The 25,256-nt window shown below is 39.5% G+C and overlaps 1 protein-coding gene across 1 annotated transcript in view; it reads left to right on the top strand.

Moving 5' to 3' along the window:
- GALNT18 (polypeptide N-acetylgalactosaminyltransferase 18) overlaps positions 1-25,256 on the top strand; it is a 258,857-nt gene that overhangs the window by 213,504 nt on the left and 20,097 nt on the right. The window contains exons 8-9 of the mRNA XM_083725220.1: positions 2,029-2,166; positions 5,687-5,782. Of these exons, the coding sequence (XP_083581346.1) occupies positions 2,029-2,166; positions 5,687-5,782 (234 nt within the window). The remainder of the gene's footprint in view (positions 1-2,028; positions 2,167-5,686; positions 5,783-25,256) is intronic.

Genomic DNA, 25,256 nt, shown 5'->3' on the forward strand with positions numbered 1-25,256 from the left:
ACACTAACTCTCTGCAGCAAACAACAATGTGTTATTCAAATACAGGAGCTAGCTTAACACAACATGCCAGGCAGGCTATTGCTTCATTGTAAAACATCTTTGTCCCCAAATACTATTAATTGGGTGAGAACTGAAACGTGGATTTGTTACATACGTATATCAATTCATATTTATACCTTATAAAATAATTATTTCTATATACCAATGTGAAATGCTTCTGTATCTCCAAATAATTTAAGGCTACATAAACCAGCCATCATGCAGACACCCAAATTCAGTGTAGACATAAAATTCTCGTGGTCCCTCTAGACTGTTGTTGGAGTGCAAGTATTTTCTGCAACATACTCTTGACACACTAATACTGCATTACTGGTGGATTTATTGTTGTGCGGTGCTCCCCTAATGTCACTACATTACTGCCGTCTGGAGGAGCAAAAAAAATGGGACAAAAAGAAGCCAGAGCATTTGTGGTGTAAAAAGTTAAAGGATTTCAAAAGGAAGTTATGGAATATGCATTGGTTGGAAATAGAATCAGTGCAACCACCACAAAACTTTAGCAGGCACAAACAGCACTGAAGGTGGGATCACATGTGACCTCTTCAAAATCACCATGGGCACAAATAATCATGAATGCACTTGAAAAAGGACATATTGAGGGACCTTCAATCTCTTAAGTATACTGGAGCCTGCGAGCCTGCTATAGGCTAACCCTCTTCTTCCCTAGCCCCCTTTCCCTGTTGCATGTGTGCCTGTGGTCCCATCAACACTGAACCCATGGGGCAAGCATCCCTGTGCAGTGCCAGGTCTTTTTCAAGTCACTATCAGCATGAGAAAGGTGGAGGGTGTGTGTGACAATAATCCTTTTCCCGGCAGGTTATGAGGACTGCAGATATTTATTGCCTGAGCAAGGCTCATTTCCTAACCTACCTGATAATAAATATTTTTGTGTAAAGTTTATTTATTCTTTATTTTGTTTGAGTATTTTGAGCTGTGTGTGACGACATAATCTACAGTAAGAATGTCTCATTTTATTTCCTGTCAAAGACCGGTCCTGAATTTGCATTTAGATGCCTCTCTAGAAATCTCTACCGCATAGCTATAATTAGATAAATTATTGATCTCCACTTACAGGCTCTTTATGAAACTCGTGTATCTTGAACTCCACAAAACTGTGTTACACCAGCCAAGGCTTAGCCATAAAATGCAATGAAAAGGGGAGGGGGGAAAGGTTTTGCAAATTCCTTCAACAAAAATGGCAACTGAAATCGTTGTTGTTGCGGTTAATTAAATTTCTATGCCGCCCGTCATCCGAGGACCACAGGGCAGTTCACGATATAAAAACATAAAAATATGCAAGATAGTAACCAACAAAAACAATACCCCTCACAGACACACAGTTTAAAGGGCCATAGATTGCTTAATTAGCCAAAGGGCTGGGAGAAGAGGAATGTTTTTGCCTGATGCCTAAGGATATATAATGTAGGCAGCAAGCGAGCCTCCCTGGGGAAAACATTCAACAAACAGAAAAAGGTGGGCAGGATTTCTAATTGTTGCAGAGAAATACAAAAGCCAAACATCCACATTTGCCCAACAATTGAATTTTTGAAATAGACCATACCTTTGCCGATAGAAAGGTGGTTTCCAGGACAACTTGCTTTTATATATACCAATTGTTTTTGAATCTTAGAATTGCTTCAATGACATTATTACTGTGGAACTTGATTCAAAATCCATTGAAGTCAGTGAGAACTAACCCACTGAATGTAAAATATTCTGGATCAGGCCCCCAAATGATGGTGTCTTTTATGTTTAAACACACTGACACAAATACCTCAGATTTTGTATGAAATACCTATTTATTTTAGGCAGCTAAAGTATGCTAATCATGCTTCAGTGCACATCCCTATGTTTCTTTTCCCCCCTTTCAATGAACTGTACAAAAGAGCACAGAGAATTGTAACACGAACTGCCAGAGAGCAGAAGGATGGCTTTTATATCTCTGACATGTTTTTTGGTCAATGTGCACAGGATTCTGGAATTGACATTGGTGATATTTCTGAGAGGAAAGCCTTGAGGAAAAAGCTTCAGTGCAAGACCTTTAGGTGGTACCTTGTCAGCGTGTATCCAGAAATGAGAATGTACTCAGACACTGTTGCCTATGGAGTGGTAAGAGTCCTGCTTATTTACCTTGATTATTCATCGCTGTGGGAAATAATTCTCCCAGATAGCAGCCACAGGACAAACTTGCAGGTCATGTTTTTGGTTCATTTATTTAACTGTTTGGCTGCTTGTTGTTTGACATAGGTGTGATTGTGCTACTCTGCCTCGCACATGCATGTGCTGCTGTATCATCTCTGTTTCTGGTGTGTTTTGAGTCCTTTTAAAGTAGAAACCTGATGCCCACACAGGTACCAAAGCATAGTCGTCTGTAGCCTACAAGTGGAGGGGCAGAAAGGAAAGACTTCTGTAACTCTTCTTTGCTGGGTCATCTGAGGGAAGTTCTTCCTCGCCCTATGCAAGTGGTTATTTATAGAGCTATTTAACAATAGCCAATGTGATCTGACATTTAGAATGCGTACATTCTTCATATTGCGGTTTGTTACCTCCCATTACAAGCCATGGTTAGCCTGCTGGGTTGCGTTCGGACATTCAAACAAATTCATGACTTAGTGTTATCAGTGAAAAACACCGAGTTGGGGGCAGATTCATGTGAGAGAAGATGGGGCTTCAAATATCCTCTTCCTAAATATTTAGGGCTACATTTGTAACTGCCAGCATTTTGAGCTGAGCCCAGAAATCAGTTGGTAAGCCAGAGCAGATTGAATAAAGTTAAAATAAGAGACTTGGAAAAGCAAACCCTGGAAAATTGTGGCTTTTGCAAGAGTGTTTTCTGTACTCCTTTCAAATTCAGCCCAATGTAGAGTGTATTGTAGTCATCAGATCTGGATGTGACCAAGTCATGTGTGCAATGGCCCAATCGGCTTTCTCTAGGAAAGATGGTACACCAAATGAATTTGAGCAAATCCATCATAGCTGTAATTGGCTCAAGGCAATCCAGGAGCAATGCAGGTTCCAGAAGCACCCCAGACTGGAATGCATCTCTAGGACACCTGAAATTGTATTGTTTTATTAATAATATAATACTTCTTAATGCCCAGATGGCTTTTGAGCAGTTTACAAAACATAAAAACAATCTGTATAACATTGTTAAACTAAGGAATAATTAAAACTACATCATAATTAAAATATGGAATAAAATGATACCATTAAAATGTAAAGGGCCATGATTAAAATGTGCACCAAAACATTCCCATTAAAAGCACAGAAATTAAAACAAGAGAATTGCTAGTCCCTCAGTCTTGTAACTCCTCTGCTAGATAATGCATGATGAATTTGACATTTGTGCATTTTAATTACACTTAAGGTTCATTGTATTCCACATAGTACCTTTTCTCATGAAACTCAGCATTGAAAAGATGAGAAAGATAGCAGTGTTCTAGCTGTCAGAAAGTGCCTCCAAATAAAATTAATAAAATAGATTTTTATTCTCAGGTTAACAGCCTGTTCCTAATTATGTATACATGTTAGTCCAACTGTAGTGCACTTAACGAAAGCTAAAAATAAAATAAAAACTTACAGTATGACCACAGGCAAAAATAATTCTATGTTTGACAAGATGGTTTCTTTTTTAAACACCAGAGATCTAAAGTTAACTCAGACTCTCATAAAAACTGAGTTGGTTTCTCACTTTATAAAAAGAGTGTTTCTTATTGTTTGTGATGATGCCTAAGGCCTCTGTGATCAAGGATATAAAAACGGGGTTAAAACCAGAACAAGCCCATGGAATAACTGAGTTTTCTGTCACACACTTGTTGGATAAATCCAACATTTATTTGACAGGCATAAATTAAAAGCCCAGATCAGCCCTGCAAAGGTATCAACCGTGCCAGGCTTCTCAAAGAAGTTCTGAAAGAAATCTGAAATACTAAAGGGTACTGCTGCAAGACATGAAATTGTCTTGACGCAGGAAAGATAAGTAGTGAATGCAGCTGTTCATCTAGTTTCCAAGTGTACTTTTGTCACACTGTGTGCATTGCTTGCTTTTCTAAAATCATTTGTCCTCTAGATTTGTCAGAAAAGCCTTTGCAAATTGACATATTTGACCAAGCCCTCATTGGTGTTGATACATGCAGCTGCATTGTTTTTAGGGTATTTATTCACAGGCTTAAAAGTTTGGGATTAATGTTGGCATTTCTGTCTGTCTACATTATTTTCATGAAACGGAGACCTTTTGGAACATGAGAATCTGCCTTTCACCCGATCAGCTCAATGGCCCACCTAGTTCAGTATTGTCTACACAGATTCCAGGATCACTCCTGGAGTTACATTGAGGAGTCTTTCCCAGACCAGATTTATAGATGTATTTAAAAGGAGATTAAACAAAGACATGAAACATTAGTTTATTGATAACTGCTAGTCATGATGGCTTATACTGTCTCCAGGATCAGAGGCAATATGCCTCTGAATATTAGTTTCTGAGGAACTACTATAGGAGAGGAGTTTACTCTCAGGTCATGCATGTGGGTTTCCTATCACAATATAGATTAGACATGCCATTGGAATAATCTGACATGACTATTCTTATGTTCTCTTCTTACATATATTGATATGCCAAGAATAGAATCATACAACAAAACAACACCACAAACTGGCTTATAAATATAAAACCAAACTTACTAGAATAGTAGCTAGAGTAGAGATAGACTTATAACCATTAAAACAACAAACATACTAAGGTGCCATGTGCAAGACAAAGCCTGGAGATACTGTAAACATGGAGTGGATAAATGTACAACTCTATCTTAACAAGCTGCATGTACAGTAAACGTTATACAGACTGGATAAAGTTTGTGGTGTTGTTGTTTTGTTGTATTATTATCACTGTCACCACATTTGATACTCTGTGTGTGTGTGAAAATAGAATCATGACATGCAAGGTTGCTTGGATCCTATGATAAATTAACTTGGAGGTAATGGAAACCACCTGTTCTCCCCACCCCCCAAAAAGAATGCCTCCCTGGTCTTGGGCCCTCCTGAACAAACCGTGATGGAATGCAAGGAGTTGCTATTGGGATGAGGGGATGAGGAACTTTACCTCCCATAAATGTTCTTTTGAGCAAATTTCCTCACTCCCTTAGCATCCCCCAGCCCACAATCCACCTTGTTCAGGAGGGTCTCTGATTCCCCCCGAAAGGCTCTTTTGGTGAATTGGAGGGCATGTGTAGAGGATAGGAAATATCCTTAACCTATCCTGTCATAAGTACTAAGAGCCATGGCTTTTCCTTCTTATCATTTAGGACCTCCACTAAAGAGTAACCAAGAAAAGGCCAATGCCAGAAACAATACAATAATAAAATAAGTAATCATAAATTTGCTTGTGGTGTTGGGATCCTAGTGATACAAAGATTTTAGAGAATTGTAATCTTGAATGTAAATGGTGCATTATACATGATACTGTAGCATCACATTATTAAACATTCAAACAATTTTGTATTTTACTGCCTATAGGTAGTTAAAATTTTATTGCCAAGATATAACTTTGATCAAGTATAATACTTGTCCTATTTTAACAAGCATGTATTCTCTTTTTCCTCTCTCTTTTTCTTCCACTGCCTGTACTCTGTAGCTGCAGAATTCTCTGAAAAGTGATTTGTGTCTTGATCAAGGGCCAGACACAGAAAATATTCCGATCATGTATATCTGCCATGGAATGACACCACAGGTTAGTGAGACTAATGATCTGATATCTTGCTGTTTCTTTTAGTAGGACGTGTGGGAGGAACCATATTGCAACTGACAGTGGGTTCGTCCCCTATTACAATACCTCCTTAGGCTGTTTATTAGCTCTTTTATAGTAATGGGAGCATTATTTGTGCCATGGTGTTGAGAATCACTGGTCTATTAATTAGTGCCCCCTTGATTCACTCTTGAACAAAAGAATGATTATAGGGCTATGTTTATCATGAATTGTTGGCATGGACCTTTCTTATTGATCTTTTTCAGTAGAAGTCTAATGTGAATATAATAGTATGTATTCAAAGAAATTTATTTCCTCTCTTGCCCTGCTACACTTTTTGAATTACGTGATTTCTTCTAAGCATTTGTAAAATGTTGGAGGTTATTTCTTAATATGCACAATCCTTCTTCTAAGAAACATTTTCCACTTTCTGCTAAGTAAAAGTGGCATTGTAGCTCTTTCAGCTCTTCAGCAAATACCTAGACAGAGCTCAGAGGTCCCACCATTTAATGTTACTTTCTGCTGTAGGAACATTCCATAGGATCATGTCTGCATGTTTCAGTGGTGCTGCACCAGCCCAGTTCCAGCGCTATTCTAACCCTTAATGTTGGCCTTATCAGCCCATGCTCTAACCAACTGAGCTATCCAGCAAAGAACGTGTGGGATTAGGTACAATGTATGATATACTATGCTATAAATAATACATACTGTACATCATTTGTTAGCTGTTCTCAGAAGTTTTATTGAGTGGCCATAGACTGACAAATAAAATAAGTTATTTGATTTAGCAATATATTTATTAAAAAGTAGAGAGACATCTTTTTTGAGGGGGTTCTGTAATCATATGCAAGCCTTTTGTCAAAGGGTTTTATCCCTCTTTATTTCTGTAGGTTTATTTTTCCATTGTTCTTGCTTCTGACAGTTTCATGATTTTTGAATTTACTGTGGAGACTCACAACATTCGCTAAAGCATGAACAAATTTATACCAGAAGGGAAAAAACTGGCCTTCCTTGCTGGGATCCTGAGTCAATTTTGCCCAGACTTCGTGGTCCGTGGGAGGCTGTGTGTTTTACATTTTTGCTGGAATTTGACTTCTTTTCCTGACTGCTTTCCAAATTGATCACACTGGTGGGGTTGCACTTGACAAAATTATGAATGACAAAGACAAAAATATCAGACAGCTTCATCTATCTTGCTTATACGTCGCACTGACTGAGGTTGTACATTGCACAGACTGGATGTTGAACCAGATCAAGGGTTTATTGTTCCCCTTCCAAACGCTTGTGAAATTACGCTAACCAGCATTTGCCTACGGGTTCTCCAAATACCTAATTTCTCTACTTGGTCTTTCACAAGTTCCTGAGAGTCAGTTTTCTTCACCTTCTGGGAATACTCTGTAACTCTTTTTTGATGTATCATTCATCTCCAATAATGATGCTGGAAAAACACACTGCTGATTCGAATTGGAAATTTTAAATGATATTTCAGAGGCATGCACACAAAATGCTTCCTTCACAGTTAGCATCATTTTGTGTTTTGACTAAACTGTTTTGGAACCAAGTGCAATGTGAATAAGACTGCTGTTTCATGCAACCCAATGCTATAAAGCCTTTGCAGTGGCTGAGATTTAGCTCTGTACTCTCGCTACTCCCTGTAGCACGATATTCATTCTCCACGTAATGAACAGGAAGGGAAGTCCCGCCGCAGGGAAGGGTAGACTTCCTATGAAACAAGGAATAGCCATATACCAGGAAAAAACCTTGGGATCATAAAATAATGGACAGTGCTGGCACAGGGAAGGCATGGGGAACTTGTGACCTTCCAGGTGTTGCTGGACTTCATATCCCATCTTCCCTGACCATTGGCCATGCTGGTTGGAGCCGATGGGAATTGGAGTTCCAACAACATCTGAAGAGCCACTGCTGTTTTAAGGTGGGTGGTATGCTCACCGATTTTCCAAGCTGATATAGAGTGAATACACATAGAATATGCAATATGCGACAAGATAAGTTTTTAAATATTTTAGTTGTAAAAAAAAACTGAGTTGCTGTTGGGCTACTGACACTAGTCACCACAGAGGTTTCATTTCTGGTAAAATGCATTTCAGATTAATTTGCATCGCTTTGGTGGCCACTTTAAACCACGCCTTTCTCTTTCTAATGAGCAGGCAGACTATACTTTAGCACACGAGTGGCTGCCCTGTGGTCCTTCAGATGTTGTTGACCTCCAGCATGGCCAGTAGTCAGGGACAATGATAGGCATAACTGCTTTAGCAGATACACATTTTGGAAAAGGCAGTTGTGAACAAGACTGTACACAGTTAAGCCGCATCAGTTGGGAAAACAAGTGGGAAAAGAACTATCATTAGCATGTTAAAAATGCTTGTGTTTGTGCACAACCTGTTTCATGCAGACTTTCCTCCAGGGATTATGGGCAAAACCCCTCCCCTCTTGGAGAAAAACAGTCTGGCTTCTCGTGTGTCCAGATATAGTGGGAGTAGAAGCATTTGAGGACACAACCTAGGACTGGTTCCTTTTTCATTAGCTTGAGGGCCATTCCAGAAATAATTGAAGTGTCTGGTGCAGACCTGGGGAGTTGTTTGTGCCATTCACTTCCAGTATAAGAAGTCTTGCAGCAAAATGCTGAAACATGAATGGCAGGCATCTAACATAGCCTGCACCCATCCCTGTACCTTACTAAACCACTGCTGTGCCTTGCAGTCATCTCCAGTGTCCTTGTTGAATGCTACAAACATGGGTGTGAAGTCCTAGCAATCTGTAGGGACATCCTTGGGCTGCTCTGAGTCTCTACCGTATGCCTAAAAATCCTGGATACAAAGAGGGAGTAGGGAAGAAACCAGGGGTGCATACAGATGTGAGGCAGGGATTTGCTGCTGCTGCTTATGACATTTATTTGTCACTTTTAAAAGCAAAAAGTAACTTGCAAAATTAAATTAAGCTTAAACTCTAGCACTGCATGGCACATTCTTCCTTCGGGTTTTGAGAAGTCAAGATTGCATGTCTTGCAATAGGTCTGTGGCTTAGTGTGGTCTAAGGTCAAAGCTGGCTTCAATGTGCAAGAATTCTGTTCTCAGTTAATATGCATTAATGAGATTTCTTCAGTCCCTCATTTTTGCTTTCATGCTTTTTTAAAGTAAGCTAAATAATATCAGGTTGAACATCTGGTAGTTCAGTTGTGGGGTTGACAAAAAATACGAGAGAGAGAGAGAGAGAGAGAGAGAGAGAGAGAGAGAAGTCAAAGGCTAGGAATATGGGAAAAAATTTTGGAGCTGGCAGATGAACATTTTACATAATTTAATTGTGGTTTCTGTACATTGTGTCAAGCTCTATGACCCAAATGTTAAATCACCTGTTAGTGATTCTGACCCATGATATATCTAGTAGCCATTTAAATGCTGTGTGATACAGAATTTTGTTGTGAATTTGCATATCATTTTACAGTTATCTAAGGGTTTATGGAAATATGGGGTTAAGAAGAAATAACATTTCAAATGTGGCTTGTTCTTATCCCCTACTTTTGCAAATGAATTAGTTTTTGGTAGGAACCATATCTGAGTGGCATTACCACTGGGAAGCAGGACATTTCATTTTTGCTCCAGTTTTAGGACAAGTTCCCCACTGCCAAGACCACATAGAAGCTCAATTATTGCTGTCAATCAGCTGATCTTTGGTTACAAGGAACCTCTTGGAATGTGCGCTCCCAGCGCCAATCAGCTGATGGGTGCTGATAGCACATCTTCAATTGAGGTTGCCGTAATCACTGATTAGGTGATTGGTGGTTACAGCAACATCCTTTGAACTTTGATGGATGTCAATCACTGATTGACATCCTATTGCTTCTGAACGTCATCTGAAGGTTTTGGAGAATGTATTGCACTTTTCCTATGAGTACATCCCACTAGTGCTTGTGGCATAGATGTTGTATGTGTGAAGGGGAAGGTCCAATTCACCTCTTAGCAGTCTTTTGGAACTAATTGCATCTTCACCATAACCCTTGTGGTAGGCACAAAGCAGTCTCTGCATTGTTTGCCTAGTGTGGAAGCAGACTTACATCTAGTCTGGCCATGATAAAGTCAGGTGCCTTCACTAGCTGCATTTGGCTGCTCAGAGAGAGGAAACAAGTTCCTTTTTCAAGCTTCTAGATCTCAGCAACTTGGCTTTGGTAGAGTCTTCCTTTCTGTGTATACAGACCATAGCAACCACCAGGGCAATTTTCATCTGATTTTACTGAAATTATTGTAAGTTTAGTTCTTTAGCTTCTGTAGCTCCCTGGAAGTAATCATGATTATTTTAAAATGTTTTTGTTTTTTGTTTTGGAATACATAAAGCAACCCCTTTTAATGACTTTAAAAAAACACACACCAAACAAGCAGACAGTGATATAATAAATGAACCGTCATTGATGTAATGTCAACTCTGACCTTCAGGTCTGTCTGATGCAGTTATGACAGTGACATTTATGGTAGCCTTAAATGAATTCTGCTGCTCAAAACATCATCACCGAGGGCTGCTAGCCTCAGAAGGAAAGTTGTTTGTACCAAGCCAGTCTTTGTTTCCTGAAGTCATAACAGTTTCAGTGAATGAGTAGCTAATCAAATCAACCAGGTTACTGCAGTTGCCCATCCAAGCTTATATTTCAACAAGACTCTAGAGAGAAAATGCCCTTCTTGGACACAGACAGGCCATCAGCTTCAGCTTGGGATGGAGGTGGTGGGGTGGAATCTCTAAAAGCTTTTTAAAATGTGTTTTTGTATGGATTAGTCATTTCTGGATATTTCAGTAAGAGTGACGAAGGCAGTTGGCTGAGCTATACAGGTTCGTTTCATGAGATGCTAGGGAGATATTTTTCTCTCTCTCTCTCTTGTGCCACATCCTAGCTGGCTGGCTCTTTTAGTATCAGCAGAAAGTTCCCCAGACTCTTGCAAAACACTGAGGGGAGGGGGAATGGCCTGCAAAGTGTGTTTGGTGAAGGTTTTATCACTGTGTTATGATGTCGTGCATCATATGTTCCATCATTATCGCGTCTGTAATGAAGTAGATGTCTGCGAAGCTGTTTATTTTCTTAAAACTGACTTGAGCATGAAGTAAGCAGCCTGAGGACCAAAACAAGGAACAAGCATGCTATTTGAAGTCTCCTCCTTTCCTGAAGCAAACTGCAATGGGTTATTCTTAATTTGATGTTTCCTTTCCTTGATTTTTTGTCCTATTCTGTTTATCATAGGACTTTGTCACCTACAATATAAAGTTATAATTTCAATATAAATCAAAACCCTACAGACCAATAGACCCACCTCCAGACTGGGGGAAGCACCTAGGTCACTGCTGCAACACTCAGCCTATATGCAGAAACAAGTTACAATATGAACTCAGAGTTTAAGATCTCCCTCAAAGACACTGCTCTGTGTCCCCTCACCATTTGAAATACCCGTGGGTTCTTGTCATTTTTTGAGGAGCAGGGAGAGGAGGCTCTTTTTGGAAGTACTTTGCAATTTCCTACCAGAAAGAATTTTCTCTTTCGATGGCTTTGTGTTGCCACGTTGAAGCGATTTTATTTCAGCGAGCTCTTGGATCATGCTGGGTTTGTTGAATATTTTGCTGAGGTTTTTGTTTTGTTTGTTTGTTTGCTGGCTGAAGTTTGTTGTACTCCCTGATCCTGTTTTATTCTCATTTACAGTATTATTATTATTATTATTATTATTATTATTATTATTATTATTATTAATAATATACCACCCTATACCTGAAGGTCTCAAGGCAGTTTACAGAAAATATAAACATAAAAACCACAATATATATATATACTCAAAATAAAAACAACAGCCCAATAACCCACCCCTAAAGTCGTCCCCTGATTCTGGTGTGTTTTTTTTTGCATTGTTTCAACATTGTTTTGGTTAATTTCATTCTGGGCCTATGGCAGAGTCTGAACAACAACAGCAACAATGTTAAATAAATTTTTAAAAACGCTGGGTGCACCTTTCAAAAGGCACAAATCCAGACACCTGGAACTGCTTGTGCGCAATCTTATGCATTAGGTTTGTGGTAGCTCAGGGAATGGGGACCTGTGGTTACAACGTCCACCATCCCTGACTATTGACTATGATAAATGGTTGAAGGGCATTGAGATGCACCAGAATCTAGAGGTTGACAGGTTGCTTATCTCTGGTGTGTCTACTTGCAGACAGGTGTACACCAAGTCCTGTCTATGGTTAGATTCTTATAGGCCTCAGTTTCTCTCTTCTTTGATATCATAAGCTGTTCAAAAATGGGAGGAGAAGAAGGAAGGGTGCTGATTTCAGCTCATAGCAAAGAAAGAAAGAAAGAAAGAAAGAAAGAAAGAAAGAAAGAGGGAAATGACAGCTCAATTTTGATTTAAATATGTAAAAATGTCATTCTAAAGACCTGAAAGCAGAGCTGGTCATTTTCTCTGTTCCACTTGAATGGGAAAATAAGCTGTAAAATGATATTATTCTAGGTCGGAGAAAATCTATTCCATGCCCATTAATTCCAAAATTATTGTAAGGATACTTCAGCTATTCTTGTGTATATGTAGGAAAGGGAGCAATGTAAGTTTCACATCCATTTCTGGAACTGTAGATTAAAAAAAATGTTATTTTTGGACTGAAATACAGTTCATAATCATTCAGAATGGCTAAGAAACAGCTCTGTCTCCTGAGACGGACACATTGATTTCTCAATTTTAGGAAGCATTGTGTTTATGTATTTTGTAACTTACAAATTAAGATAGTGGATTCTAATTTGTTTTCTTTCAGACATTTGTGTTGTGAAACATCCATATAGTTTAATAGATACCATGAACCATAAAATAAAAAACACATGTGGAAGCAGATTGCCTGCCTAAAACCCTACATTCTTTTCTCCTGTGCTGGATCACAGCTGAAGGCTGTATGTAGTAGCAAACAATGGTACTAGGGAGAACACCGCAAGCTTTTTGCTGGAATAATAATAACAATAAATCAGGTTCATGTTTTTAAAATCTAGCAGAGTTTAAGGGGAGAGAAGAAAAATGGATATAAAGGCATTTGAAAAGGAAAAGATAGAGTTGATTCTTAGATAGGTGAGATAGACCAATAGAGAAGGTAATGTGGCTGGATGTACAACTAGTACGAATAGCTACACAGTGAGGGAATTTGTTAATTTAAAAAGGTCTGATTTTCTGAGCTTTGACAAAAATGAAAACTGATAACCTGGGAGGAGCATATTTTTTATCATACTGTCATGCAGGTTCCCTGTAAAAGTGAGTGAACAAAGCATGGCTATTTTACAGCAAGGGCCCAGTATGGAAGCTGCCAGAATTCTCCATAGCTCTTAAACAGGGATGGACTGAAGAACCAGAAGTGTATGTGTGTGTGTGTGTGTGTATACACACACACACACACACACACATTGTTTGGCTTGTAAGATACTGTCTTATAAAAACATTTTTATATACATTTTATAAGAAAAGAAACAGGAATGAGAATTAAATCGGGCATGTCATATAACCAGTTTTTCTTTGTTAAAAGAAAGCTTTCAGTGCAGCACTGCACAAAAGAGAAACTTCCCACGTCAGCAACTGTGATGTAAGGAGAGAGCTACCAAAGTGACCAAGGTGGCACCTTGAAGATCACGAGCAAAGAATGAGGGGAATAAAACAGTCAAAAATAGCTTGTGAGGAAACAGACCTTAAAATCTGCTGAGGCTGCAATCCCATGTACATTTGAGAGGAAGCTTCCTTGAGATTCAGCTTACTTCTGGGGGAACATGCATAGGATTGCCTTGTCAGTGTTGCATGGAATGTGCATTTTCTCAAGTAAAAGCACTCGAAAAAACTGCACTCCTTAAGATATTTTGCCCTTTTAGTTATATGTTGATATGTCAAATAGGTGAGTAATGCATCTGTAAAAAATACATATATAATATTCATAAAAGTGAAATGACATGAAGGATGCACGAGTTCAACGCTCCTATGTTATTAGCTCGTTTAGGGTCACTTCACACAGTACACGTTTTACATGCAGACTCCAAATTGTGACTTTAAGAGGTTGTATATACAATAAGCTGCCTATAAGTAAAATAACTAAGCACACACCAAATATTTTTAAGTGCACAGATAGAAATGTGCAGCCTGGATCAATCCACAGACAACTCCTGTTCAGGTGTTAAGCATGAATGGGGAACATAAACACAAGTAGGATAATATACAATCACTTATGTACCCAACAAATCCCTGCAGTCTGTGGAAGAGTTTCTTCTGCAAGTCCCCTGTCGTGATACAGCAGGTGCCTGCTACCTGTGCTTTTTGGAAACAACAGATGTCATATTTGTTCCAACAGGTTTTGTTCTTAGTTGGATAAGTGGGAAATGCCTTGAGTGTCTATTTTGTATTGTTTTAGGGTTTTAAAACCTTTTTTTGGCCTTTTTTATTGTACATTGCCTTAAGACAATTGTAGAAGGTGGAAATTGTTCTGTAGTGCGTTCCAGAAGCGCACCTTGAGATTCTGCAGCTATAGAGGAATAGCAATATGGTTGCAAGGAGGTCTGTGAGATAGTGTGATCAGCTTTACACAGTTTGCTACAAGATGCTGATAATATAGAGGAAACTAGGCCTCGAGGCAGCCTTCACCAACCTGGTGCCCAAGGCATGGGAAGTATGCATATAATGGCTGGGAAACAGTCCGGAGTAATCTCCGAACACAGATAAAAATGCTGGTCCTGAGCACATCCCAGTCTCACAGTACCTCTGCCCCAACCTGAAGCTATTTTCTGGTTGGGATGCAGTTCCGTCCATTCGGAACATTGAGCTAAATCTGAGCTGATTTTCACAAAATGAAAAGGCCCTAATTGTGTGGTGCCTACTTCAGAGCTAATGCAGTGTAGTGAATAAAAATGTCGATAGCCTCCCATCAACTCACCGTGGCTGCAGACTAGTCCCTCATTAACACATTGGGCGCCTGTTGCCGCCTATAAATAACTTCTCTTGACATTGCGGAAAAGCCCTGCCTGTATGCAGTAATAAGAATCCAGAAGACGTTTCATGATTATCCCTATGAGCAATTCATTTGGCTGCAGCCCTCTTTCTTTTTCCAAAACAAAGCTAAATTGTGGAACAAAACTAGCATGCCATTGTATTGTTTCTGCTACTCTTGCTGGCTCATTGTCGCACACATGTTGCACTGCTAAATTCTACCGATAACTATAATATTTAGTTTTGTTCTTGTTGCGAATTTGAATTCTCATCCAGCCTTCAGCACCCCTATGGTCTTTTCCCTCCCAAGCAGCAGTCCACATGCAGCTCTTAATATTTGCAAACCTCTCTCTTTGTTTTTTTGTTTTAGACTTGTAGTAAACGACTTTGAATTCCTTTATATTTTCATTATGAGTCACTTTGTGTTTCCTTTATTAAGGAAAATTATATCACAATAATCAAACGAAGAGCAGGACCCCTGTGAGCATCGTGCTGACCCCACCCGGCCAGTTTCAGGCCAGTGCTGGAGGAGCTGTGTTTACTCCTCTACAGATAAGTAATCATATCAATCTGTTGCAAAGGGAGAAGCAAGGGGCACAAAATCAAGCCTCTCGTTTCTCAAAAAAAGCTGATCATTGCAATTACAGCTTTCTGAAGTGGGCTTGGGGCACCTCCTGGGATCAGAGATGGCAACTCCAAGTGCAATACCTTCAGTTCCTTGCCTAGCTGGGGAGACCTGTTTGGAAGCCTTTGTGTGTGCTTGGTTCTTACCCAGAATATGCAACTTAAAGCCCCGTCTTACACATTTCATTTTAGTCAACATTCTGCACACTGTAGGCTTGGTTCACTATAAAAGGAGAAATATGGGTATTTGAATCAATAATAGGTTCACTCTGTTGAGAAGTATGGTTTTTATCCACATTTAGAATTTATTTGGCTTGTTTATTTACTCCACGTACATTTGAGGTAATGTAAATCACATGAGTAAAATAAATATACGTACACCAGGAGATGCAAAATGTGCACCCCATATGTGGGCCTGTGATGAATTTATGTAAATACATAGCCATGAGGAGAAATCAAATCAAAACAGCGTAGCATTAACTCACATAGGAGACAAAGTGCATTTGAAAATTCTGTTTAATTTCCTTGACTGAGTATAACTCTATTCTGCTAAAAATAAGCATCCCAAATCCACTGCTGTGCTGTTTCATGTCTTCACCCTACTGCTGAAGAACTTTTGAGGGTGTTATGGCATAATAGAGAAGACACCCCCCCCCCATGCAATATACAAACCAGGCTGAAAGCTTTTTAAACAGGGTTTTCTTTCTCACACATTGTTAAATATTTGGATGGTTTGGGTAATCAAATGTAGCCCTGGAGCCAGATGACCTTAGTCTCTTGTAAGCTCTTGAATGTCCCAAGTGCCTCTGTAAAATTGCACCAGAGCCTCAGATATGCTACCGCTGATGTATATATAGGAGATGGAACAAATCTGACAGTTTCAGGTTCTCATTTTCCACATTTCTGCATCAGTTTTTTTTGTTTTAAATAGCCTCATGAAAATTCTTTTTAGTGCAAATTTCTCTTAATGTACATATTTTGTATGCTGTTTCGCCTGATACAAACATTTTTGCAAGAACTTTTCCCATGTATAGTGTGTTTTAAATGTTTTTTTCTCACTAATATATGCACATTTATGTGCACTCCCTCTAATATATGCATTTCGGTACACATGGGAATGAAAGGGAGAAAGATGCCGTCACTTAGGGTCCCTGGGACACAAGCACCTGATGAACCCCAACTTAGAACATATAGTTAGGAATGTGTCCAGGACACAAGATAAGTTATCATATAACTATCTTCCCCTCCTTCCATTTCTATATCACATGTATAAAGTACATTGCAATTCCTTATACCTCGTTTATTCAATCAGTAATCCTATAAGAAAAGTTAGCAGTTTGCCCAGTACACAGATCACCCCCAAACCTCAGGGACTACATTATACTATGCAGTGGTACCTTGGTACTTGAACGGTACCAATATTTGCTCACGAACAAATTGGCTTCTGAACACCACAAATTCAGAAATGAGTGTTCTGGTTTGCGAACATTTTTCGGAAGCCAAATGTCCGACGCAGCTTCTGTGGTTTCCGTGGCTTCCAGTTGAGTGCAGGAAGCTCCTGCAGCCAATTGGAAGCCACGCCTTGGTTTTCGAAACATTTCAGGAATCGAACGGACTCCCAGAATGGATTACGTTCAAGCAGTCCAAAAACTACTTCTTGAAAGAGATACCTCTTTCCTCCAGGTGGGCTTGGCATAGCTCTGCCTGAATTGCAAGTAAATCAAATGCTCTCTTGATAGTTTTGTGTACAGTATTTTACATTTTGCCAAACAAAATCAGCCAAGCCTAGATTGTGATTTTTATCTCCACAGGATATTCTCAACAGGGTACAGGCAGCCTATTTTTAGTTTTGGATGCATTAAGCATTACACCATTCTACCTAAGATTTTCTGCTCTTTTCTTTTTTTGGCAAATGTAATAGAAATATTGCAGGCTACGGGGGTTAGCACTCTTGAACCTGTTGATCTCCATGGGAGAGATTTGTGCACGTGCTTAACTCTTCCATTGGAGTTAATGGGACTTGTTAAATTAATTTCACTTTGGCTGACTCATGCTCAATATTGTGAGCATTCTGCCCACTTAAAACTCTGCCACAGGAAAAGTTCCCACTGCCTTCAGTTGGAGAGTCAGTCCAAACCCCATGTGGTTTCAGTGATATTAGAAAAATTACGGAAGATGTCCATACAAATAGAGTGTGACCATTAGTATTGTATGAAACAAGTTTTTGCAGTGACAGTTCATATGTTAAATGTCTTTCAATAAATGTTTAAATCTACATTTTATTTAGATACCACATCCATATTTAGCAGCAAATTGGTTTAAGACAATATTAAAAACTCTTTTTTTAAAAGTAATATTTATTAAGAGTTTAAAGATTACAAATAGAAGAAAAAAGTTTAAACAAAACAATACAATACAATACATGAAAAACAAAAAACACCACTTATCTTAACAAAACAGAAACAAAAAACAAAAACAATTAAAAACACATCCAATATTTCCATATCTTATCTTTCATTTACTTGTTTCAACGACCTCCTCACACCTCCCTTTTTGTGTTCTAGTTCAGTTAGCTGTTTCAGCAAATCCTTTCCATCTTTCTCAATTTTTGTCCTATAATTTATCTTAACACAATCTAACCTTACTTTTTTCCCCTTTGGCCCATTAACAATCTATTTTTACTTAATTCTTTATAACATTTTTTTATAACAGTAGAGGAAAATTCCATTGAACTCACATTGAACTCAGCGGAGCTTACCTCCAAGTCAACATGTAAGGTAGTAAACATACTTTGTTAGCCAGCAACCTTTAACCTGTTTAGCGAAATAGCAACATTCCCATTTATTTTCATGGTTGTGGGTTGTACATCAAATAAATCTTAACTCAAAAAGAAAAATAACCATCCAAAATTCTTCAAAATTCAAACCATTCAAAATTCTTGCCAAGTGAGAAATGTGTCTTTTTACCTTGATAAAATGCCAGTTCATATGTTGTTTTTTTCATCATGAATGTAATATAACCCAGCGTAATTGAGTACTTTTCCCCTTCCAACCAGTTAAATTATCAGTGATCCTCTATAATACTCATGAACAGAAGGCAGAATCCAACAAAGCAGTTCCATTAGCATAAGGATTTCTGTTTGCACAGTGGAACTGCGCTCTCTCCTCCTGCGCACCTCCTCAAATCTGCTCTGCACGGTTGGGGGAAAGCCCATAATAGGATAAGGAAAGGGAGGGAAAATTCATTGCACAGACAGAAGGTCTTGCACTAGTGGACCACCCGTAAGAGCTGCTATGTCTGATACATTTTTGGTGATATTGGTGGTGGTGTTGATGATGATGATGATGATGATGGTATTATTATTTATATGCTGCCCATCTTGACTGGGTTGCCCCAGCCGCTCTGGGTTGCTCCCAACAAAATATTAAAAATGCAATAAAACATCAAATAATAATAATAATAATAATAATAATAATAATAATAATAATAATAATTTATTATTTATACCCTGCCCATCTGGCTGGGTTTCCCCAGCCACTCAGGGCGGCTTCCAACAAAGTATTAAAATACAGTAGTCTGCTAAACATTAAAAGCTTCCCTAAAGAGGGCTGCCTTCAGATGTCTTCTAAAAGTCTGGTGGTTGTTCTTCTCTTTGACATCTGGTGGGAGGGCGTTCCACAGGGCGGGTGCCACTACCGAGAAGGCCCTCTGCCTGGTTCCCTGTAACTTGGCTTCTCGCAATGAGGGAACCACCAGAAGGCCCTCAGCGCTAGACCTCAGTGTCCGGGCAATCGACCTCAGCTCCCAGCCCCTCTAGATGGCCCAGAAGGATGTTATGGTTGATGGTATCAAAAGCCGCTGAGAGATCCAGCAGAACTAGGAAACAGCTCTAACCTTTGTCCCTAGCCTGCTGGAGATCATCGACCAGTGCGACCAAGGCACTTTCAGAACCGTGGTGAGGCCTGAATCCCGACTGGAAGGGATCCAGGGTTTATTTAACAAAAGTTGAAGTCCGCTTTCTAGAACAAAAGACCTCCATGTGGCTAGAATATTCTTTTAAAATGCCATTGAAAAGCAATAATCAAGAGCAAGTTATATCATAAAATTAAATATAAAATAAAATCAGTAATTTATTTATTTTTAAAGTATACCTCATAAAATCACACGAATTGGTAGGCATGCCTGGACAGGCTCTGTAAACAATACAGTGAAGGCACCTGCGGGGAATTTCAAAGTGCAGGCGATGCCACACTAAAAGATTGATTTTGTGCAAGTGTGAAATGGCTGCTACCAGGCACTTGCAAAAGTGCCAGCTTGGCAGATCTAAGTGGTGGAGTGGGAACATAGGAGGTTGTGGGAATCTCTCAAGTAAACTACTCCACTGTGAGAAGAACTGGTCTCATGGCCAGGCCCCTATTGTGTGTGTTAGCCAATGCCTTCAGTTTGCGCAGGGGCAGCCAAAATGTTGGGGAACGCCAGATTTGTGAACTCCACGAATCCCTAACTATCAACCTGCACTAGCTGGGACTACCAGGAGTGAGGGCACCGCTTTGGCTACCCCTGACTCAGCGAATATGTGACTGCTGTTATTTTCCTCATTACCTCTTCCTGGAGCTTCTATGATTGCACAAAACCCAGAAGCACGTGACAGTCTCCAAACAGCATGCATGCTGCCCAGCCCCAAATAGTGTGGCTGCTTTACATGCTCCCAAGATAGCCACAAAGGGTCTACCGGCTTGTGTGAGTCAGTCTGTTGGCATCCAACGTGCTCTTTAGTCAGTTCCTCAAGTCCTTAAGTACAAGTGGCGCAATTCTTGATTCTCTAGGTTTCCCCACTACCCTCTCATTGTAAGTCTTGACAAGGGCAAGACACTAAGAGCAAATAGTGCTAGACATTCAGTCTCCCACGTGCAGGTCTTCCTGTGGTTCTGACTGTGATAAATACAAAGCTCTCTTTCAAAAAAAAAAAAAAAGGTTCAGAAGCCAGCAATTTTAATTCCAGAGTGGAAAGAAAATGCAGTTTGTTTTTATTTCAGGGATTCATCTGGAAACAAGCAGATTTGTAAGAGACCTCTTAACATTTTATACCAATTTGCTTCTGCTGCAAGTTATAAAAGCTTAGTGGAATTATTGATGGTGCCTGAAAGCTTAGTTTGATTCTCCAAATATTCCTTTATTTGTCTCCCATGTTCAATTTATTAAGTACTTGTGTACAAGAGCATCAATGCTTTGCGCAATTCAAAGTGATGTCCTAGAAATAATGTATATTTATATGGTACTTTACCAATGACACAGATTCACCTTGGGATAAATTCTTCACTTTTTAAAGAAAAAAGTCTCAAACAGAAGGTGTCCATTATCATACTGTTATACAAGAAATTTTTGAGACTTAGGTTTGGGAGTGGGGAGTCAACTAACTGGATACTGCAGCTGAGTCGTCTGTTCCATGGTTTGCTTTTATTTTCTTTGCTGACCTGATAGTTTATTCATGGGCACAGTCTGTACCAGTGCCACTGTTTATAACGTACATAGGTTTCATCAAAATTCTGAATGCCAAACTGCCATATTCTTCCTCAGGGTGTTCTGACTATGGCACTGAATTTCTGTGAGTTTTCATTTTTGCTGCAAAACTTGCCATTTTGAGGTACACCAGTTGTTTTTAAAGAAACCCCTTCCTTTTACTTTTCATGCATTTCCCCACACATGTTTGCAGGCCATTGAAAGTAATGCACTGCAGATTGAAAACATCCATCATGCAGAAGGTCCCAATCCAGAGTGTGTTACTTTCAGTAGATTGTGCCTCTCTGTTTACAGACTATCCCAGCCAGTCAATATTGCACAGCTGGAATTGGACAAGGAAGCTTTGGCCCGGTTGCCTCCTAGCAACTGGCCCTCATTCTTTCTTCATTCAGATACCTGCCTTCCAGTGAGAGTGCATAAACAAAGTACTACACCAAAAGATGGAGTGTGTCATTGTGAATGCTGAGATGTTCACAAATTGATGGCAAGTAGTGTTGAGCGTAATCAGCATATTCTAAATCAGAGTTAGTCCATATGGTGCCCTATAGCGGTTGTGGACTAAAACTTCCATCATCCTTTGTCATTGACCATGCTCGCTAGGGCTGATGGGAGGTGTGGTCCCACATCTGTTAGACGAAGGATGGCCAATATAGTGCCTAAGTATTCAGATAACATTCAGGGCCCTATTTATTCATTTTTTATTGTTTGGAAATGGAGTGGTGGGACCATGCTGGTAACCCTACCTCTGATGTCTTGTTTGGCACTAGCCATGACTCCTGAACACCTGTGGGTTGGTGCTGACCCCTAACTAGGAAAAGCTGGTTTTACTCATAGGCTTGACCTATGCAGACATTCATACCAATACATGTATGTCCAAGGAACATAACCTTGGATGTCGTCACATATGGCATCAGGGGTGGATCTAGCAACACAGTCTCATGTAAACGTTTAAGACAGAGAAGAAAGTTGCCTTTTTAAAAAATTATTGAACTGTTTGCATGTCAACTAATTAATTAATTAAAGAAATATCTGGGTTTAAGGGAACCTTTCACAAACCTTTTGGGTGCTTTTGTAAAGCTTGTTTTAGAAACTTGTTGGACAGAAGCTATTTATTCCTTTTGAAAAACATGATAAAGATCCTGGCTTACAACTATTATGTTTTTTCTACTTCACTTTCCATGCCTTGCTAAAATATGAAGTCTTTATTTCTATGCATTATAACTGTGTAGTGTTTGTAGCAGCATTGCATCTCTTGAGAGCTAAATTCAAAAGGCATTGAATTTGCAGATGACTCTGCTTCAATCCTAAGTACACTTATGTGAAACTAAGTGCCCCTAAAATCAATAGGACTGGCTTCCAAGCAAATGTGTTTACGGCTGTGTTGTAAGTAGAATAAACTAATATTGCTGTTGGAAGTGCAGTTTATAAACCAAGATGGAAAACATTTTCTCAAAAACAAATTCCATTGAAATCAATGAAATTTACTTCTGAGTAAATACCTAAGGATTGGCATGAGTGACATCTTTATTATTACTTTGAAGCAAGTGGTTTCATCTTATAAAAATATTGCTTGCTGTCAAGCACTTTTCAGAACGGCTTATGAAGATGAGAAATCTTCACAATAAATAACTGCTTTGTGTGAGCTGCATTTTGGAGCTTCCCTGATCTGTAACCTGAAAGCTGTCACTGGAGGCAGAACAGCAAATGGCACCTTTGCCCCATGCCCACTCAAAATACATGAGGAGTGCCAACTTGCCCCCCACATTAAGGGGGCCCGGCGCCGTCATATGCATGTCATGCGCAATTTGCGGGGAGCGCAACTAGGTGCTCCTTGTACAGTTTCCCATTGCCCCCTGCTGGTTTTGGGGGATAGGGAGCACAGAGGGTGATGCAAAATGGTATTAGTTTTTTCAATCAATTTCTCATAAAATTTACCCATCTTATATAGGGTTAACATCACCAGTCTTGTTCCTGTATCCCAGAAGCTCATGTCCCCATCTTCCCCTTTTGTTCTTAATCCTAAATGTGTATATTTATTAATCTTCATCTCTAAATAGAGAAAACTTTACTTCATATAACGTGATTAGTGTATCTGACTCTACATTAGACAGATAAATTATAGGATTCTTCTGATCCTTTTTTTTTTTAGTAATTATTTATCAGGAATAGTTTGTTTTTAATTTTTAAAGTCCACCTTTCCTTATTTCTATTTGAGTTTTGCTGTGTGGTGGGGTTTTTTTTAGCGTTTTATATTGTTTCAAAGCAGTCAGATTTCAAATTGTTGACTTGAAATGTGAAGCTTGGATTTTGCCTGACATGTTAATTAGAACACCTGCAGGAAAAGATAATCAATGAAGTGAGATTAATTAGTAAATTGATTCAGCTAGAAATGCCAAAGCAGCTATTCTCCAGGGGGAGATAGAGCAAACTAGTTCCAGATCTCAAGTAATTGTTACACTTCAGGAACTTTGAACTGTTAGTTCATTAGCTATTTTCAACTGGTGAGCAGGAAAGTATGAGGTCTATAAGCGATATTAAATAAATAAATAAATAAATAACTCGCTAGCTCTAGTCTTCTTCAGTTTTAGAGGACATCACTTGGACATCATTGTAAAACCATAGTTTCCTGTGATGAGAATAAGCCACAGTGAATCTCAGGTCTGCATGCTCCCCTGTCCTTTCTCCTCCTTTGTCACAGTTGCAAGGAAGAGTGCAGATGCTGTCATTTGCAATTTTCCTTAGCCACAGTTTAGTGTTACATGAACCCTAAAATCTGGATAATGTTGACTGCGGTTTATTGCAACAAACCAGCTTCATAACACATGATTCGAAGCCTTTGTGCTGCAAACAATCAATTGATAACATCAGACACAGTTTGTCATGTTTGGATGACATGACATGCTATGGTTACCGTAATTTCAGCTCCTCTCTGTAGCCACACTAGAGGAAGTAGAGGTGGGAGAAGTGTAGATCACTGCAGCTAGCTCATTCTCAGCATGCTAAATGAGGAGTGGGAAACATTTTTTAGCTCAGAGACTGTACCCACCCACCTAGCAGTCACCTAATATCCTTATAATGTCTGGAGAGTCAAAGTTCGAGTTCAAGTCTCTGTTTGCTATTTTAAAAAGCAGCAGGCAGAGGCTTGTCTCCAGTCTTGCACAGTGGGATCATAGTGCTAAGATCAGAGTATGTCTCTGCTGCTGCCTTTTATAATCAAAGTCTCAACTTCCTCTCCATTAAATAACAACATTTGGTAATACTTACATGCAGGCTTTTCTGCACAGGTATCTCTGGAATGATCAGACCGACAGCCTTTCATTAGATATGAGTTGGCTCTTAAAGATGTTGGTAGATCGTAACACCCCAAGTACCCTCAAGGAATGCATTCTGGACAGACAGACATGCGCTTACAAAAAGCAAGTGGCTTTATGTGGGGTGCCTAGTGATGGAGAGGAGAATTCAGGTTCTGCTGAAGAGAGGCATAAACAGGGCAGGCTTCGCAATCAAGTGTGTGTTGGGGGGTCCAAGGCAGACTCCTCCCATTGGAATGCCATTGTTTGAGATACCAGAGACGCTTATGGATGTGGTCATGAAGCAGACACATGAAGCATGTACCATGCGTGAAAGATGTTCACTGGACTGGTGTGTGTTTGTGTGTGTAAATAGATGGATAGATAGAATAGAGAGATTAATAGATAGATTCCTTAGTGTGCGTAGGAATTGAAAAATGGGAGAGATTTAGAAGAGTTTCCTGTTCTGAATTAAGATTCTACACACATTGGGGCATTTCCAGACTACATTAACTACCTTCAATGTCTGGGCCCAAGCACCATTCTGGTTGCATTAATTGTCAGTTGGATTTATAAAATAAACTATGCTCCAAGAGATTGCTATTTTGATTCCTTTATCTTTGGTGGTGCACCTAATGCAGCATGGCATCCCTAGCCAATAAAGAAGGTCTTACCAAGTGGTACCCCTAGTCCTTTATCACGGCTGGTCTACTCATAAGGCAGCCACCTTGTTCAATCCTCCCCACCACCAGAGAAGTGAGGAGAAGTTGTGACCGTGGTTTCCAGCAAGAGCTCACAAGAGCTGCACAAGACCTTGGGAGAGTTCAGCAACAGCTCATGGGATCTCACCAGAAGCCACCACTGCACAGCACTGGTAAGCGAGACCTCGGCCAAGGGGACAGGAGCAGCACCTTCCCATTTTACCTCAGGTGGTGAAATGGGACAGGCCACCACTACTTTTTATTATTTTCCTGAGTTTGGCTGAGGATTACACTGTTCTCTCCAAAGTCATTGTGAATAGGAGACGGATAGGATC

This window comes from Podarcis gaigeae (assembly GCF_964106915.1).
Source record: "Podarcis gaigeae genome assembly, chromosome: 1".
Lineage (NCBI taxonomy): Eukaryota > Metazoa > Chordata > Lepidosauria > Squamata > Lacertidae > Podarcis > Podarcis gaigeae.